This window comes from Podarcis pityusensis (genome assembly GCF_964106645.2).
Source record: "Podarcis pityusensis genome assembly, chromosome: 14".
Taxonomy (NCBI): domain Eukaryota; kingdom Metazoa; phylum Chordata; class Lepidosauria; order Squamata; family Lacertidae; genus Podarcis; species Podarcis pityusensis.
Window position 1 is genome coordinate 22,194,501 of NC_138039.1, and position 20,110 is coordinate 22,214,610.

Below are 20,110 nucleotides of genomic sequence, written 5' to 3' on the forward strand. Positions count from 1 at the left end.
GCCAAATTTGGCTTGAAATAGCTCAACGAAATATATACAACTACAAATATATACAACCCATACAAAGAAGTATACAACAAAACAAAAAAAACATCATCAGTGCAATTATGCAACAAAGCATAAGGGGGCATAAAATACAGGATGCATAAGGTTTTAAACTGTGACATAATTAGATATGGGGAAACCTCTGGTACAAAATATTTTTTTAAAAACAGCATAAAGAGGAACCCACATAACTATTGTTACTAGATAATCAGTACCTAATAGTTGCTGACAGCACCTGCAAGGAGAATATTGTGTATGTTCAGTGATGAAAAACTGTGCAACATTTATTCTTCTCACACAAAGAGGCTGCTAAAAAGTCTGGGGGAGGGATCTTCATTTTCAGATTCAAAACATCAAAATGTAAAGTCACAGATCCCCTGATAATAAAATAAACACAGCTCTATCTTTTTAATGTAAACATTGATCCATTCTTGACAGAGTTCAGTTTGGAGGTGAACTGAATGGCATTTCACATTAAAAGAAGAAGCTTCGTTTCAAGTTATTTGAAAAAAATGCAATAACCAGCCACAAAATGAAATCAATGTGCATTTTTGCATTTTCAACAGCCAACTCAGCATTCCATTATGGTCTTTTGCCACAGAAAAACAAAGCAGTCAAATAGAAGTATTTCAAATGACAAGCTTTTGTTACATAGCTTTTCAATCTCACTCTTCCTCCCTGCCTCTGGGGTCTCCCTCTTTCTCTTTCACACACACACACACACACACACACACACTCCCAAATGAATTTCAATTAGTAAAGGCACAGTTACTCCCCTAGGCCAGATTTTTACTTGTGAAACCAAAGCTGTTATGCCACCATGAACGTCTTCTGAAAGCCTCCCTCTTAAAATGCCAAAGTATTCCAATTTTTAAAATTTATTTCAGAATCTATAAACTGCTCAAAAATACTGAGCAGTGCAAAAAAGTTTATAACATGTAATACAAATGATAAACCAATGTTTTTGTAAAAAAACTTGGAAGTCAACATGAATCAAAAGATGAAGTTTTAAAATGAACTGATCTGGAAGGCTTGGGAAAAAACAAATGTTTTCATCTAATGTCAAAAACATAATGTTGGTTGGGGCTTCCTTCATTGCTAAGGAAAAGAACTTCAGAGAACAGGTGCCACAACACTGAAAGCATGCATTTGAGCCACAAGGCTTGACAGGGAGGTGTGTGGCACCATCAATCAACCTTCATTCATAGATCAAAGTGACCAGGGCGAAATGGGAGAGGTGACTTTTCATAATACCCTGGTCCAGAACCATATAAGAACATAAGAAGAGCCTGTTAGATCAGGCCAATGGCCCAGAATCTAATCCAGCATTCTGTTCTCACAGTGGCCAACACTGGAGTAGTTGTAGCTGGTATACCAGCCAACACTAGCAAAGTGCCCTCCACAGTGGTGGATCAAGGAGTACTCTCAAGCCTCACATAAGTTATTTCAGAGGGAGTAATGGCCCATTCACATCTGGCATTAGTGATGGCTGTCCTCAGTAGGGTGGCTTAACCTCTGATTAAGCAGCAATAGCCATTTTAAAAGTTATCAAATTATAACAACCAGAAGAAGTTTTTAAAGGCCAAACAATTGAAGTCCATACATCCCAGTCCCACTAGTTCTAGAGTCTAGACCAACCTATTTATGTGCTTCACAAGGAATGAACTGAAATGAACTGGCTGAAAGCTCCCTTGCAGCTAATCATTCCAAGTGACCCAAGTAAATTAAGCCAAGTCACAAGTGATGGGGAAGGGCACATACCTCACCCAGGATTGTTAAGTGATCATTTTAACTCTATATGATTCGCTTTCATTCTCTATGCATAGCAGTGAGAGTGACCTCAAGGAAGGGCACAGTCCATCCACTTAATATGTTATTGACCCCATAATAATAATCCTCCTATTCTGTTGACTGTAATTTGTTTTAAACTGATTTTAAAATTGCATTTTAAAATTGCTGTAACCCACCCTTGGACCTTGTGGTGAAGGAAAGATAAGAAATCAAGTTATACTGAATAATAATGATTATGATTATGATACTATCTGGTCCATGTTAGGAAACTGTACACCACAAGCAATGAGCCCGGGCTTTAGAGGCAAACTTCCTGAAGTTGCATTTATCATAATAAAAAAACACACACCAAATTTCTCCATAGAGCCTTCAAGACAACTTGAAAGAAGAACAGTAAAGCAAGAATTTAAATTGGTTATAAGGTTTTTTTAAAGCGGATTTTGGTACTTAATTTTATGTGAATTCATTTAAATATGAATACATTGTTCTATCTGGAATTTTAAAAAAAGAACAATTAAACATCATCTTAGCAAGTTTTTTGTGAGGAGAGGGGGCAGGCTGTATGCTGGAGTTCCTTCCAATTCCTAGATCCAAGAGGAATTCAACTGCTGGAATAGCCAGACAAGTTTCTTGCTAATGGCCCCCTAAGTAGGGATTGTTAAGGCAAAAGGAAGTGGCTCTGTGCCAGAGGGCAAATAGGTGGGCCCCCTTCCTCAACTGTCTGGTAGAAAGACAAAAGCGGGGGGGGGGGGGGAATAACTTCTTGGGGTGTTAATGCTGTGAGTCCCTCCATCATAGGTTCATGTATATACCATGTGTAAATAAATTATATATCCTAAAGCTACCACAGTCTCTGCTGTCCCTCATTACAAATAAAACAAACCATAGGTACTCCTGGAACCTTGCACCTCTTGGGGATTGGGGTGGCATGCAACAACATAATCAAAACCACTTCAACCAAAAGAGTCAGACAGACCACCTTCTGAATTAAAACCATCAGTGCATGCTTGGTCCTCCTATCAGATAGGCAGGTGCAAACCACTACAATGCAATGCTCCTTGCGATCATCTCAGCCAGGCAGCTTAGAAGGGTCCCATTAAAAGCCTTGCAGAGGTCTGATACTTTGAAGAAGCAACATCTCACATAAAACTAGAGCCTAGAGACATTCAATGAAGCTGAATGGTGGGATGGCCAGGAATGACCAAAATTACACTGCACGTAGTTCAAAGTGGACTAAAGATGTGTCTGAATCCCCACAAGATGGAAACCCTATGGATGGGTGATTCCTAGATCTGGGAACTGGGTTTTGAACCAGCTCTGGATGTGGTTGCACTCCATCTGAAGGAGCTGGTGGACAGTTTGGGGGTACTCCTAGATCCACTGCTGTCACAAGACGCGTCAGTGACCTTTACCAACCTCAGTTGGTGTGCCAGACAAGGATAACCTTGCCATGGTGGCCCATACATTGGTAACTTCACTGTGGACTCAAAGAAAATGATCAGAGAGCTCCTTTGCCTTGTCCTCTGGCAGCCCACTTAGTTTCTACACTAACCTGCTCACTCACCTGCATATAATTTTGTGTGCTCACCTGCATCCAATTCTTTGTCACCTACCACTACCAGACAAAGGCTTTAATACAAGACTGATGTAGCCACCTATTAACCACTTCAAAGTCTTGCTTAATGAAATATTAAATTTAGTACAAAATATATATAATAAATGCAGACTACAAAGAGCAAACATGGCAGGCCCAGCCCAAAAGGAATGCTTCCGAAAACAGGAAGCTTTGTTATTATACGTTTATTTGAATGGTGCAAAAGACAGCCTGACCACCGTACTGACTTATTCCCATGGTACTGGGTTACAGTTAAAACACAGGTGCAGTTGCAAAGTAATCTAGGAAGGCATCTGGAGATTCCCGCAGATGCTTAAAGTATTGACAGAGCTATGGATTCCTGCCTTGTATTGCTCACATGATTAAGGTCCACGAAACAGACAATAAGCCACGGCTAGTTATCCCACTCACCCCCCCCCCCGCCCAATGAGCCATACTTTACTGGAAAGCAAAGCCCTTTTGCCAATCTTAGGCAAAAAGCACAATACTTTTAACAACTTGTGAATGAACAGGCCATAAAGTGAGTTGGATCACAGCAAAAGTCCATTTAGTACAGCACCCCAGTTCCCACACTGGCCAATCTGAGTCTTCAGGAAGGCCACACACAGAAACACACCCCTGCCACTACTCCCCAGAAATTGGTATTCAAAAGCATGCTTCCTCTAAATGCAGGGGTCCCATGTAGCCGTTATCAGGCAAAACCACAGGGACAGCCTTTTTGTCCTCCATGAATCTGCCATAATTTAAAGCCCTCTTACCCACTAGCCATCAGCAGCACATCCTGTGGCAATGACTTCCATAAAAAATAATCAACAGTGTGCAGAAAATCTTTCATTTGTCCTGTTTCATTAGATGACCTGAGTTATTGTCTTACAAGAGAGGGAGGTAAAACTCCATATCCATTATTTCTACACTATACGTTGATTTGTAAACTTCTACCATGTCTCCCAAATACATACATGAGGATGCAAAAGCCTTTCAGGTCCATCAAATGGATATACTACTCACTGAAAAAAACAAGCGAGCTCCCCACCCGCATCAAAGCAAGTAGAAGGGATGACTCACCATCTTCCATGTCTTCTTCTGTGTTGTTGTGACCGTCAGCCATTGCTACATTCCCATTGATGACTGGGTTTTGAGTAATTCTTGGTGGATCATCAGCATCTCCAGCTTATTGGGATAAGGAAAACAGAAATAGATCAGTAACCTGGATCTTGACAGTAGTACTGACAAATTACAGTGGTCCTTGGGTTACATACGCTTCAGGTTACAGACTCTGCTAACCCAGAAATATTACCTCGGGTTAAGAACTTTGCTTCAGGATGAGAACAGAAACTGTGCTTCAGCAGCATGGCAGCAGCTGGAGACTCTATTAGCTAAAGTGGTGCTTCAGGTTAAGAACAGCTTCAGGTTAAGAACGGACCTCCAGAACGAATTAAGTACTTAACCCGAGGTACCACTGTATGCAGATCTAAAACATAGCAAAATTATGCAATATAGTAAAAAGCTAATATTTCTTCTAAAATAAATTAAGATCTTACTTTGGGTTCTTCAAATTTGGTTGTATCAAATGTGAACCATATTCTGAGTAGCCCCACTAAAACAAATGAACGTAACTAATTTAAATGCCTTAAACTCAATGGGTCTACTTTAAATAAAGCTTATTTAGATACAACCTTATTTAGATACAACACTGTCAGAACTAGCCTTTAGCAGGCTTCTGACTCCATTACTTTGTTTATACTATGCTACTAAAAGTTATCTAACTTTATGCAAAAATGTTTCCATATTTTATCAAGAATCACTGTTAAAGTCAAGCTCCATTTTTATTATTTCCTTCCTTCCTCACAGCAATGCAATCCAGCAACAAATGCAAAACAAGTCTCAAAAGCTGCATTTCTCCAGTTCACATTACACATTTAGCCTTCAAAGCCTATTCAGCACCCAGGACAGAGCTATACAAAGTTAACACTGGTCTATGGTACAATGATGGTGCCTTCAGTGCTAACACAAGAGAAAGCCTGTTCAAGTAAAGATTTTCAAGATTAAAGGAAGGCTGACTTCAGCACTCTCACGAAGTCTTAGAGACAACATACACACAGTGCTACGGACACATTTTAAAATCTTTTAGGCTGTATTAATTATGGACTGTGACCATTTCCTTTTCATGAACTGTTTGTTGTAACCTGTACGTCTGAATGAGAGAGAGGTATTGTTGTTTTTAAACAAGATGCATTGGTGCTTGCCTCCCCCTTTAAGTATGCTTAGAATAGGTGGCTTTTAGGAAAAAGCAGCCAAGGAGGCTCTGATCTACATCCAGAACACATCAAGAGTGGTTTGTCCTTGGGATGGCTATTTTTAGTGATAAAATGGTACAGGATGAAAGGGTAAAAGTTCTACTGCACCCATGCTACAGTCCCAATCCAGCTGTTTTTTCTGAAGAGAAGGCAGCTTCTGTGAACAGCTTTTAAAAATGCATGCTTAACATGAATGGTAGTCTGGCACTTAAGTCTTCACCAGCTCTAGACCTCACTCATTACACAATCCACCTGCTGCATCTTCCTGCTCTGGAAAGGCTTCCAGGTTAATCTGCAATGCTAAAAGCTTACTTCCTAAGAGTGTCCACTTCAAGTCAGTTTTTCTCTGGTAGCACAACTCCAAGATCTATACTCTTAAGAAATATTTCCTCACAGAATGGGTGTTGCTGAGTCCTGCCTGTGAGAGAACATTTATTGTTGCTGTCACAATTAGACAGATTACTTTCCTTCCACCCAGGTTTAATACCCTGCAATGACTTAGCATGCACCTTCATTTTAAGAGGATGTCTCCCCGTAAAACAACACCTAGAAACTCAACGTTTGGTTAGATAACTACAGGTATTCACCTGATTTGTGTACCCTGCAAATGGAACCAGTTTAAAATACATAGACTGAGCATGTTTTCTGTGCTTCAATGAATAAAAAGCTTGGCTTCTGGGTCACAACGTGAGCCTTCAGCAGCTTCAGCATCCAAACCTATACAAAATGCCAATAATGTCTACAGCTCCACCTTCCTCACAGCACAGCTGTGAGAATAAAAAGGAATTTGAAAACTCTTTGAAAGCAACAATTTAATAAAGATCCACCATAAATCCCTGAAACATCAGGAGAGCACAGAAGCCTAAATAACAAGACTTGGGAAAGAAGTGGGGGATAGTTAAGCTCACATATTCCAGAGGCACTTTCCCATTTAAAACATCTCCTGCCGCTGACCCAAACTATAATGGTATGGGGGTTGCTCATGCGTAAGTTGCCGCCTCTCCTGGCTATGTTGCCTTGTTAAACCTTTCTGTCTGGACAGCCCTTCAATTTGTGGCTGCCTCAGTCGCTAGCAGAATCCGTCAGTGGGCGTTTCTTAAACCTTTTCCAACATAAAAGTTGTTTGACACCCAGTCTCCTCCTACTTTCTCTGCGCGGAAGTCTTCTGCGCAGGGAGGGCGTGGGTAGCGGAGGACCAGTGCTCTCCCCGCTGGTGTCCGGTGAAGAGTCTGGGAGCCCTCTCTCTGATTCCCCCATCTGCCCCTCCTTATTCCTGGTGTTGCACTGAATTGCTTCCCCATCTGCTGAGCTGCCTCTCTCCCTGCTGGGCCCTTCTCCAGCATCATTAGGGAGCCTCCCCTCCACCTCTAGCTCCGATGTCAGTTCCCTGACACAAACCAAATATTGTTCTAACACAGAGCTCTGAATAAGCCATTTTACGATATGCAAGACCAAAACACTTTGCAGAGATGGGAATCAAATGGAGTGGAAGGCTAAACTGGTATTTACCATCCAAGTGTGATGCAACAAAATTATGGTAGTGAACATGTGTGCGCTATCACATTCAGTGGCATGCCAGAATAATTGTCCCTTTCAATAGACTGATGCATGCCCCTCAAAACACCAGTGGGAGTTGGGGGTGAGTTGTTCAAGTCCAATGATTTGCTTTAAGAGATTTCAATAATGTAGATCTGTTACATGCATTCTCTGACCACACAGACACTGCCTACGTTCTTCATGCAGATTCAAGTTGTTGCAGAGCAAAGCAAAAAAGATGGGTTTTTTTAGCTCAAATCTATGCTAATGTAATAAAATCAACACTGAAACCAAATGTCTATGGATGTGGAAGTGCTAAATTCTCCAGGCTAGCCTGCAAATGTGGATTGTCAACTCGGGGCAGATCCACACCATATATTTAAAGGACGTCCAATACAGATTTAAAGCACATGACTTCTACACCCTTCCCAAAGATCATGGAAACTATAATTTGTTAAGCATGCTGGGAATTTGTAATGTGGAAAAACACAGTTTCCTGGATTCTTTGGTAGGCGTGATGTGCTTTAAATGTGCACTGGATGTGTTTTAAGTGTTTGATCTGGATCTGTCCCTGATCTTCCTTCTTTTGAAGCCTTCTACATAACAGATTCAAACTCAGACTGCAAAGGAAAACTATATATAGCCAAAGAAATGTTTGCGCTGGGTGCTAAACAAAGCTATGCCTGGCCCAAACAACAATTTTTTGTTTGAACACTTGTATATAAATTTGCTTTGTCTTTTCTCTCTCTCTCACACCCCTTACCGTTCTCCATCATATTGGCCCGAATATAAGCCGCATCAGAATACAAGTCACCTTTAAAATTGGAGAGGGGAAAAGAAAAAATACCCGAATATAAGCCGCTCCATTCCTCGCTGCTCCTGGCTGCAAACTTTTTTGGGGGGGGGCCACGCTGCGTTGCCAGTGACCTTTCCCCTTCCTTGTTTTCTCCCTTCCCAACCTTGGGGGAGAGGACAGAAGACTATGCGTGCGGCGGGCTCCTGCTGCTGTTTGCCCTGCGCTCCTGTCTGCATACTGTAAGGTTGTGAATATAAGCCGCACTTTAACTTTTCGCAGTCGGAATTTGGTAAAAAAGTGACACTTGTATTCAGGCCAATACAGCATATACCACTTTGAGCTCCTTGGAGGAAAGGTGGGATAGCAATGTAACAGGAATACAGTGGTACAGTGGTACCTCGGGTTACATACACTTCAGGTTACAGACTCTGCTAACCCAGAAATAGTACCTCGGGTTAAGAACTTGGCTTCAGGATGAGAACAGAAATCATGTGGCAGTGGCGCGGTGGCGGTGGGAGGCCCCATTAGCTAAAGTGGTGCCTCAGGTTAAGAACAGTTTCAGGTTAAGAACAGACCTCCGGAACGAATTAAGTTCTTAACCCGAGGTACCACTGTAACTGAAAGAAGGCACTGGAATTCAAGTAAAATCCCAGGCACCTGCTCATATGTGACTCTCAAGATCATTTAGAAATCTGAACTGTATTCCCAGGGCTGAAAATTAGTTATATTGAGATACAAGTCTTCCTACTTAACTAAAATAAAAGCTTGTTATTGAAAAATAAGTTTTATAAACATGATGGTTGCCACAGGAGTTTCTCCTGCAACCAGTCCAATAGAGATCCACACGTAAATAGGGTGAAAATGGAGCAATGCGTTACCAACAGAGCTTTTGGTGTGGCAGAAAGGGGGAGGGGACAAGAGTCTTCAAAAGGACCCTCATCCAAAAGCTATAGGCATGCAAGTAGGACCAGATGGTGGCCAAGAGCTCCCTAGAGGCCAGTTACTTAAAACCTCTCATCCCACGATATCCATTTCTACCAACCCCTTTCCCACCATAGCAGCCCATCTACAGCAAAATATGTGCTTGCATCCCCTAGGACACTTAAGGATTATCTTAGCTGCACAATGGTGTGCCAAAGTCTTGTCACTTACATTTAAATGTCTGTCATGGGAATAAAACTATATCCTCCAGAGATATACTCAAGTGAAGTACAGCAAATCATTTTAAAATTAACATTTTCACCTAGAGATGTGAGGGCTGGGGGGGGGGGGGATTCCCATTTTTGTTAAAGCCTTTTTTGTTTTTCTGAAAAATTGGAATAAATTGAGAATAATTGGATTATTAAATATTTAAGACAAGGTGTTCAGATATTTGCTCACTCAAAATGATTTCCAAAACTGTGCAACAGAATTCCTGTACACTGAGGACAAGTAGGTCTTGAGCTGTACAATAAGACTAACTCTCAAAGTTGAAGTTATAATAGCACTGCTTCTACATTTTGAGTGGATTACAAAGCAAGCAGCATCCTGAGGGTTTGATATTGGAAAGGTGCTTTCAGATGTTGCAGAATACAGAACATATTCAGGTATTTGGCCAAGAGATGCAGTCTGGGATTCTGTCAAGCGCATCCCTCCTGCAACATATTGGCTAGGTCTGTGCACAATACGGTCTCTGACTCCTCTTGCTTCTTACCTACTTCAAATTCCTCCATCTTCTGCAGCATGTGAAAGAAATTGATCTATGTTGGAAATGCACCAAATCAAGAAATAAACTGGCATATGAAAGGGTAGAAGCTTGTTTCGATCTGGGCAAATTTTCAGTTTTTCAAAGTCCATGATAAATAGGATGACAAATATGAGAAAAGAGAAACTGATAGTGATAGCTTAGTAAAAGACTAAATATCATGTAGTGTTCATTGATTTTTGTTTCCCTTCCCCTCTTTCCCCCAGTTCTTTTTATGGAAATGTATGCTTTCTACCTGCTTGACAGGAGGACTAGAGGAGACACAATTTGTTTTACTGTAATGTTGAAGGTTTCTATTCTTATTGTTTTTGCCTTGTCCTCATAAATTGGCAAATCCAAAGGGATGCTAGGTTCCTTACAGTGTAGCAGCTTCTACATCCAGGTGTAACAAAAACTTAATAAATTAAATCTGTAAGTACCGTCTGAATAAGCTGTATTTTAAAAATATCAGACATTATAACTTTATGGTAAACCAAGTGATACATAATGCACTTAATATTCTTAGAGTAACAGTGTGGCTTTCAACATCTAAAAGAGTGCTCAAAAAGTAGTATTGCATTTTTTCAATTTCTCCAAAAGAAATCTGCTGCTCCTCTACCTCAAAAGAAGGGAGGGCATTCCCCCCTCATGAGAGGATGTATCTGTTGCATAAAAATTGATCAGAATTCTCTCTGGCATCAGTAATTGCACAGTTTGCAAATATTCCCTTGAAGGACTAAAGCATCTTAATGTGGTTTTCTATGTACTTTTGCAAACAAAAGTTCTGCAAAGCTTAAGCCAGATATTAAGATCTCACCTGAGTTGAAGACATAGAGTTCAAGTAGGCTCATGATGATTTAAAAGTGACGGCAGGTGGAGATCGTTCCTACCAGTGCAGAAATGTAGTGGTAAAGAGTGGCCTAACATCTATCTATTGTGTCCAACCAGCTTGATGATCAGCTACATCACCTAGAGAGTTGCAAGAGAAGCGATTAACCCACCCAGACAACGTCTGTGGTTCTCAAGATACAAGATAAAGTTCCCTAATCAGGAATAGTTTCTGAGATTATACAAACTCCTTCCCAATAGCTCTCAGCTAAGTTGGGTCAAACCAATGTAGTGCCCTCTTCTAAATGTGTATAGCAGGGAGTGCTACTGTAGCCAGTTATGGAAGCTTCAAGGAGGGGCTATTCAGTCTCCCTTTTAACCCAAGGCACTTTGCACTGCACTGTCCACTAACATGGGAAGTACTATGAGATTTTCTGCATGCCTGGCTCATTCTCCTGTGCTAGTCAGGGGTCAGTAGCCTGTAGCCCAACTAAGAAAGCCCTGTAAACAGCCTCTATAACACTGCTGTTCTGTTTAAGTGGCTGCAAATGCTGTTCTACTGCCAGTTGGTATGTTCCTAGCACCCGGAAGTAGCTATCACTACCTTCAGATAACCAGATGACTGCTAATTTGTATGGCTTTTCTACAAAGATGGAATCAACCAAATCAAGGAACATGAGTTGTTGTTTTTTTAATGGGGGGGGGGAGAGAAATCCGTATTACTCAGATGAGTTAAGACTCACTTGTTTTTTGCTCCTAAAAGAAAATGCATGCTTTTACCACTATAAGAGCCTCAGAGGTTATATCCAATACATTTACACAACAGCATATTACTGCTGTTATGAGAAACAGGGCCTGCATCTTTTTGCCCACCTAGGAAAACCATCACCAAATTTGGGGACTGTAATAATTGCAAGAGAGCTTCCATTAAACTCTGAACAATTCAAACAACTAACTAAACATGAGAAAAGTATGCTAAATGAATGGAGAGAGCCAAAGTTTTACTGCACCCAAATTGATCAAGCCAGTGCTGCTCAAGACGATTTTGATGATGGAGGAACGGGGGGAGGCTCACTTTCTCGAAGGTGTTGGCTGCACATTGTCGTTCAGGAGAATTTGATTTGATAAGGCTCAGTAACCATAAAGTTTATAAATCACTTGCTCTGGTAAGCACAACTGGTTTTTCGAATACTGGAGAGTAATGGAAAAAACTGGTAGTTGCTCTACTATTCCTTAAGCAGGTAAGTCAGAATGCTGGACCCAAGAGTTCCGTGACAGTTGCTGTCCCTGGTTCAGCCAGTGGCTGGAAGCTAAGTTTCAAAAAAGCTCTTATCTCCAGCCACACATACTTTTTTCGTTTTAAAGTCCCATAGGGCAAGAGACATAGAAATGAAATTTACAAGTAAGAAAACATACCAAATCAAAGAAACAAAACACTAATGGGAAAACTAATCTGAATTACTATCTCATAGTCTACCTTCATAGAGTAAGCACTGAATATTTCTAACTTCAACAGTGTTTTAAACATAGCATTTACTTTCTAAGGGAAATGCACAATACAAAGTCCAGACTATACCAGATGGGAAAAAAACCAAAGAAGCAGTGCATTTGCTGCACAATCCTATACATGTTTACTTGGAAGTTCAGCTGTATTCAATAGGGATCATTCCAAGGAAAAGATATAGGATTGCAGCCAAAAAGGACATTCTTAAGAGAGAAGGAGTGCAACCTAACAAATCAGCAGCTATGCACAGATTTTTACTGCAAGGCTCAGAGAAATTAACAGAGTTTGAATGACAGGAAAACTCGGTGAATTAAAGCAAAGGGCTGAATGAAGTACTGCCATCCAGGAGTCAAACTAATTAGTACACCAAAAAGTGGTATTTACTTCACACATAAAAAATACCAACAAACCCCACCTCCGAGCAGGAATGAAATTCTGAATGTCCACAAATGCATGTTTCTATGCTTACTTGATATATAATACTTTCTTATAAAAATAATCTAATCTCTTTAATGTATGCACAATCAGAGTGGACCCCCCCACCACAGCTTTTATAATGTGTGAATATAAGGAATGAAGGTTCCAATCTGAGTTAATGATCGTGAGTATTGACTCTGTACGTGTCTTACAACTGCTAATACAGTAGATAGATAGATAGATGATAGATAGATAAAGATCTAGCAAATGCAGCTGCATTGATCCATTAGAAAAACGCTCCTAAAAGTTGAGTAATACCTTTATTAAAGGTAAAGAAACCCCTGACCATTAGGTCCAGTCGTGACCGACTCTGGGGTTGCAGCCCTCATCTCGCTTTATTGGCCGAGGGAGCTGACGTACAGCTTCCGGGTCACGTGGCTAGCATGACTAAGCCGCTTCTGGCGAACCAGAGCAGCACACGGAAACTCTGTTTACCTTCCCGCCGGAGCGGTACCTATTTATCTACTTGCTCTTTGACGCGCTTTTGAACTGCTAGGTTGGCAGGAGCAGGGGACCAAGCAACGGGAGCTCACCCAAAATGCCACAAAGGTGTGGGAAGCTTCTGAGTTCTCCAGAGCTATTAATCAATCAAGATGTAACACAAGCAGGGTATGGGGAGAAAGAGGGGAGAACAGTACAAACTCAGGCTGACCTTTCAGCAATGAGGCCAACTTGTAGACTCAGTTCCAAGACTGAAGAGTCAGGGGTAAATTCCACTTTTACCACCCTAAATAGGGATTTGTTTTGGTGCTGAAAAAATAGGACTCCAACCCAAGCCAAAATTAGTAAATCCATGAAACTGTGGAACAGAGAAACTGATAAAAAGAAACTATTCTGTCTATTAAGCAATGTAACAATGTTGTCAAACTATATATCAGATGTAATTACACTCTGCAGATAAAACATGAGCTAAATATTTACTATTGTTACTTGCTTAAAACAAAACAAATTTCCTCCCCTTTAGCCTACATTTTGATGAGCTGCATGAACTATGGGTGCTGAAATTGCCTCATGAGCCTGGATAAAGTAGTAACAGCTACAATGATGCAATGCTTGTGAAAAAAGGAAATGCTGTTTTGCATTGCGTCAAAATGTAAGAGACATCAGATTCTAGTATGATCTAGCTTGGTTGCTGGGAAAAGCAAGCAGAACTTGGTGCCAATAAAGGGAAGAATCCATAGCTATCAAATTCCCTGGAAAGGAAGTTTTCACCTCACACTACATTCACTCAAGGTGCTTTGGAATCACCTTATTCAAAAGCAACATTGATTTCCTGTAAAAACTTTTTCTTGTGAGGGAGGCAGTGAGCATGAAGTAACATTGTTTTATGTACTATACAGAATACAGGAAAGGCTTGTGACCTACATCATGGCTTTAATACCTGCATCTATTTTACTGAAACTCATCCAGAGGCAGAAGCAGAGCTGCTCCAACCAGTTCTGGATCCTGCCAATGCAGATTCTTTGGATACAAGTCAGCATGCTAGGGTGGTGGTTCAATAGGGCTGAGACAAAATGAGATGCTTTGCCAATCACCCTTCCAACACAACTGGAAATTATATCCCACAATAATTAATCCAGAATTAAGACACCGCCTCATAATTGCTAACCTGGATAAGAATCCTCACTTGATTCATAAGTGTATATTGGAAGAGGGAAGGAAATCACTTGGTTACTTTTAACAACCTTTTGTGAGCAAAACAACATGGTTACTGGGTAATTTTCTGCATTAAATGATATTGTCCTTGTTGACTATTCTGGGGAAATTAGTCCTACTGCAAAGTGAAATTGGAATTAAAAGTCTGAATTCAATTTGTAAGGAAAAAAAGAGGGACAGACTTATAAGTTGTTCTAATAACAAAAAGTTATACAAAATTATAATTGTAAACAGATCAGCCAAAGCACACATTGCATTTTCTGGGGCCTGTCTCCCTATTTCAAAATACATTTCTCTGCACTACACGGAGCACTATGTGGTGCTCTCTTGGCAGCAACAATGGTAGAAAACTGAACTTTCTGAATATAGTAACAGTATCACAGAATTCGGCTGTGAGAAACTGTACTTCTATTAACGAAAAAAGGAGCCAAGGTCTGCCAAAAACCTTGAAACACCAATGCAATCCTTTTGCAATCTTAATTATTATGTGTTTATATTGTGTATATATAACTGTTGCAAGCTATTGTTTTTTAAAAAAGGAAATCATGGTAAGTATCTAAATGAACAAACAAACAAACAAACAAACAAACCAACCCACAAACCCATCACACTGAAATAACTATTTTTTATAATCAATTCCATTCTCCCCTAACTTTATTGTGGAGAACACGAAATGTGCTTCACACTGGGACCAAACTGCTGCCTCCCTCTCACCTATCAGATGAGATTCCTTGCCACCAATGGCTACCAGGTGAGTGCTTAAGTATATGGCTGCTTTAAGCACACACACCCTATGATACATTAGAGATGCATTTACAGTCTGCCTCAACCCCACCTAGTCCTGCCTCTGGACAAAACAACTTATTTGTTGTATTCTTTCATTTACAGTTCCTAATTTTGTCATTTGCAGTTAGAACTTTGTTCAAGGTGCTTTGGAGCAATTAAGTTAGATGCAGCTCGCTCCCTCGCTCCCTCCCTCATTCATTCATTCATACATGACTTTCATTAATTTCAGCACAACTTACTGCCTATTTGGGAGTATGGTTATAACCAAGATGCTGTATCTTCAAACTCAAACACTAAAAGTACACAAATATAAACTATTAATGAAGATGAACTTTTAATGACTCTCCCCTCAGTGCAGCTTAAGTTGTATCTAAGTCTACAAGCATCAATCAATTTAATCAATTGATTCACAACAACTGAAATAAACATTATTCTGTCTTTTAAACCTGGATCTTCCACAGGACTGATGGACTTATTTTAATTCCAATGTGTTAGCACACTGGCCTACACCTGGTGAGTCAGGATCCATTACCAGGTCAAAGGCCTGATCTAAGGTGGATAGTAACAGCAGCACTACCACCATATAAACATATGGTAAGAAATGGGTTCCCCAAATGCATGTTTGGGTTAAAGGTGGATCGCAGGTCTGAAAAGCTGAAGACTACTGTTTTAGGAAATAGCAGAACACTCCATATTATTTCTCTACTATTGATGGAATACTATTGAAGGAAACATTAAAAGATGGCTTTTCATCTTATTTATTTTATTCACAGGGGAACAAAACAATACAAATAAAAATAAAACAATATAGTCTTATGGTAAAAGGAAACACAGATGGATTTTTTAAAAAATAGTGAGCAAAATGTTGACATCCCAGAGATAAGGTAAATCTTAATATTATTATTTGTAGGGGTGCATTTACAGTTGCAAAATGCTAGAAGAACTTGAACCATCTATTGTTAGAAGCATGGCATAATAAAGTATAGACAATTATGCTGGCAAAAAAAATTGAACTAGTAAAGGTTGGGCATAAAGTCAACAAAAGGAAATATTCATTTTATGAAATTTGGTCTGCTCTCATTGATTTCTTTAAAAAAACAGGATAAGAGTTTTTTTATTAAAAAAACTAGTAAAAATAAACTGGGGGGACATCAATATATAGAAATTACAAAATCCTATAAACAATTCTGTTATAAGGCAAACAAGCAAAACCACAATGACAAAAACTAATGTTTCTAATTTAACCAAATACTTTGGTAAAAAATAAACACATGACTTTAAACCACCATGGGTCTTAGCAGCACTTCCCACCTAATTTTTTACCTTTGACAGCCCACTCACTTTCCCTCTGTTTCTCGCAAAAAGAAGGCCCCAGGCCCTACTTTGTGACAACAGACTGTCTCATTCAGTGGCCTTTGAGCAATTTAACACCTTTCACCCCCCTCTGTCCTTCTCATCCAGGTTCTCACCTGGGTGATATGAATCTTTGCCCATAAGCATCCACAGCAAGAACCTCCCACCCCTTGTTCAAAGTATAACTGAAAGCTTTTGCTTAACATTTGATTATAAGTAGACTGAGAGCCTTCCTTTGAACTCCTCAAAAAGCTACCCTTAATGAGGTTTTCCAACATGTGTTTAAATTTTCAAAATAAGACGAAAGAAATACAGTAATGTATTACGTTGGATGGCAGCCTTAGCATGCAACAATTGAGAGGCACTCTGTGTGCTCTCTTTTGCCCAGAGATAATGCCAATAACACTGTAGCACAGGTGGCAATTTGTGATCTCTGAGCACTGCTGTCAACGCTACCAACAACCTACCAACCTCTTTCATACATTACAGTCACTGCACCTCCCGTAATCATCACTGCTATGGCTCTTATTACATAAGCCCTCCTGACAAGAATCATAGAATCAAAGAATCTTAGAGTTGGAAGTGACCCCAAGGGTCCTCTAGTCCAACTCCCTGCAATGCTGGAATCTCAGCTAAAGCATCCATGACAGATGGCCATCCAACCTCTGCTTAAAGCCCTCCAAGGAAGAAGAGTCCACCACCTCTTGTGGGAATTTGTTCCACTGCTGAACAGCTCTTACTGTCAGAAAGTTTTTTCCAAATGTTTAATTGGAATCTCCTTTCTTGCAGCTTGAAGCCAATGGTTTGAGTCCTACCCTCCAGAGCAGGAGAAAACAAGCATGCTCCCTCCTCCATGTGACAGCCCTTAAGATATTTGAAGATGGCAATCATATCTCCTCTTTTCCAGGCTAAGCATGCCCAGGGCTTAGTTTCCAGACTCTTGATTATCTTGGTTAATAATCATAATAATTTATTATTTATACCCCACCCATCTGGCTGGGTTTCCCCAGCCACTCTGGGTGGCTTCCAACAAAGATTAAAAATACATTAAAACATCAGTCATTAAAAACTTCCCTAAACAGGGCTGCATTCAGATGTCTTCTAAACATCAGGTAGTTGTTTATCTCTTTGACATCTGATGGGAGGGCGCTCCACAGGGTGGGTACCAATACTGAGAAGGCCCTCTGCCTCGTTCCCTGTAACTTCGCTTCTTGCAGTGAGGGAACTGCCAGAAGGCCCTCGGCACTGTACCCCAGTGTCCGGGTTGGACGATGGGTGTGGAGACGCTCCTTCAGGTACACTGGGCCAAGGCCGTTTATTAGGGGTTTAAAGGTCAACACCAACACTTTGAATTGTGCTCAGAAACGTACTGGGAGCCAATGTAGGTCTTTCAAGACCGGTTTTATGTGGTCTTGGTGGCCGCTCCCAGTCACCAGTCTAGCTGCCGCATTCTGGATTAGCTGTAGTTTCCAGGTTACCTTCAAAGGTTGCCCCACGTAGAGTGCATTGCAGTAGTCCAAGCGGGAGATAGCCAGAGCATGCACTACTCCTGCGAGACAGTCGGCGGGCAGGTAGAGCCTCAGCCTGCGTACCAGATGGAGCTGGTAGACAGCTGCCCTGGACACAGAATTGACCTGCACCTCCACGGACAGTTGTGAGTCCAAAATGACTCCCAGGCTGCACACCTGGTCCTTCAGGGGCACAGTTACCCCATTCAGGACCAGGGAATTGTTTCTTGTTGGATGGATGGTTGTGGTCTGTATGTGAATTGAGATCTTTGTCCTAGGGAGTGCTTGCCCCACTTAAATGACACGTTGTATTTTGTGAAGTTTTGCGAAGTTAGGGAGCAAAGACCAGAAGGTATCTGCAGGCAAGGCTGTGAAAAGCAGCTGTCTGAAATCTGGAGATCCACTGAAGACATACTGACCTACACAGATGAAAGGTCTGACTCAACACAAGACAGCTTTGGATGACCATAAATGTTCATCTTAATTGTTTCATGGCACCTTCAAGTCTAGTAAATGCTTACAGGTGACTACTTCTTTCATATTACCAAATAGCTTACTGCCTAAGAAAGTTTATCCTGAAATACATTTGTGGCCTCTTAAAGACGAGTAAGACTAATTTTGGCTGTAAAATATTGAAAAGTACTGAATTCCTCTGGAATTCACCCCAAATGTAGCAACTGAAAACATCAAGTGAAGACAGAAATCTAGTCTGCTCACCAAAGTAACAGGTCAAAACTATAGGAACCTAGAAAGCTGACTTATATTGAGTCTGGCTGACAGCAGCTTTCTGGGATTTCAGACAACCATCTCTTGCAACCTTACCTGGAAATGCCAAGGGTTGAACTTGGAGCACTCTGCATGCAACACAGATGTTCTGCCACAGAGTTATGGTCCTTCTTTATACAGTACACTCTGAAATGAATGCTAAACCAGCATAATTCATCAGGAAGAAAAGTGACAGCTATAAATCCAACACCATTATTGATCAGAAAAGCTACAGAAGATCTTTTCCAGTCGATGGCATTTCCCCATCTTTCTTTTTGGTCATATTTGCACCTTGCCTTTCCTCCAAGGAGCTTATGATGGCATACAATCCATGCTTGTTCTATCCCCATCCCAATCTGAATGCAGTCCTGAGAATTTAGTTAGAACACTGAATATGGGCCAAGGAGATCCTATCTATTCTTAAGCCTGTATCCAGTCAATATACATATTTAAAGACTACACTCCATCACCAGCTACGGCAATACAGTTACAGCATAAAAATGCTGGACACAAACACCATGAGCTACTACCTTTCAGAATACTGAAGAGCCTGAAAATGTAACTGTGCAAATGTTGAATCTCCCACCAGAGGAGGATTGCTGGAGATAACTTAAACAAGTGGGGAAATTTTATCTGTCCCCACTCCCAGGCTAACTTTAACATCTGGGTAGAAGAATCCACCTGTCAAGAATATAATGCCCACCCACCTGACAAAATCCATTGCACTTGCTTTAAGGTGGATCTCACAATCCTTTCCAAGTAGAGAAGACTGGGAGCTGAGTACTCTTTATCACAATCTCTCCCAGATCATGGCAAGTGCAAATCCACTGCCATAATGTACTTGGAGAAGGAATTGCTGACAAAATAAAAATGAGCAGCTCGGATCAAAGAATTTGTCGTCCTGTGAAGGGGACCTGGTATGACAGTGCACTGACTTTTCCTTGTCTAGTGTCTGAATTATTTAATACAATAAGGAAGACTAATCCAAGGCCGGGAGGTAGGGGGGAGTTAACGGCCTGTTTATGCTTTGAGTTATCAAGATACAAAAATTCCTTAATTCCAATCATTCTCCAGTTGGCTTAATACTATCAAAAAGAGTTAGAAATTACCCTGTGGATTCAATGGTTACAGCACACTGAAAGCTATTGCTCAACCCCCCCCCTCCTACTTCTTAAATTCCACAAAATCCCAACAGCATTGAACTTTCTGATCAAAACCAGCTTCTCTTAGTCACTTTTAGTGACTAAATACCTCAACCTCAAAGTATCAGTGGCCTTATGGTGCATAAGCAGCTTGTTTCCAAAACGTTGGAATGCAGAATGTAAATTGGCTATGTGTTCATCAAATAATGCACTTTATATCAAATTCAGAAATTAATGCACATTCCACAAGACCTCTGACACCATTTGAAAATTTAATTTTACACACAA

At 40.7% G+C, this 20,110-nt stretch overlaps 1 protein-coding gene across 6 annotated transcripts in view; it reads right to left on the reverse strand.

Moving 5' to 3' along the window:
* The window catches only part of USP7 (ubiquitin specific peptidase 7), an 81,215-nt gene that overhangs the window by 34,793 nt on the left and 26,312 nt on the right, over window positions 1-20,110 (reverse strand). For 3 of the 6 annotated variants that reach the window (XM_080981475.1, XM_080981474.1, XM_080981479.1), the window contains one exon: window positions 4,517-4,621. In XM_080981475.1, coding sequence (XP_080837601.1) covers window positions 4,517-4,621 — 105 coding nt within the window. Of the gene's footprint in view, window positions 1-4,516; window positions 4,622-10,620; window positions 10,773-11,706; window positions 11,858-20,110 lie in introns of those variants that run through there. The other 3 variants (XM_080981476.1, XM_080981478.1, XM_080981477.1) reach the window with 2 other exon arrangements.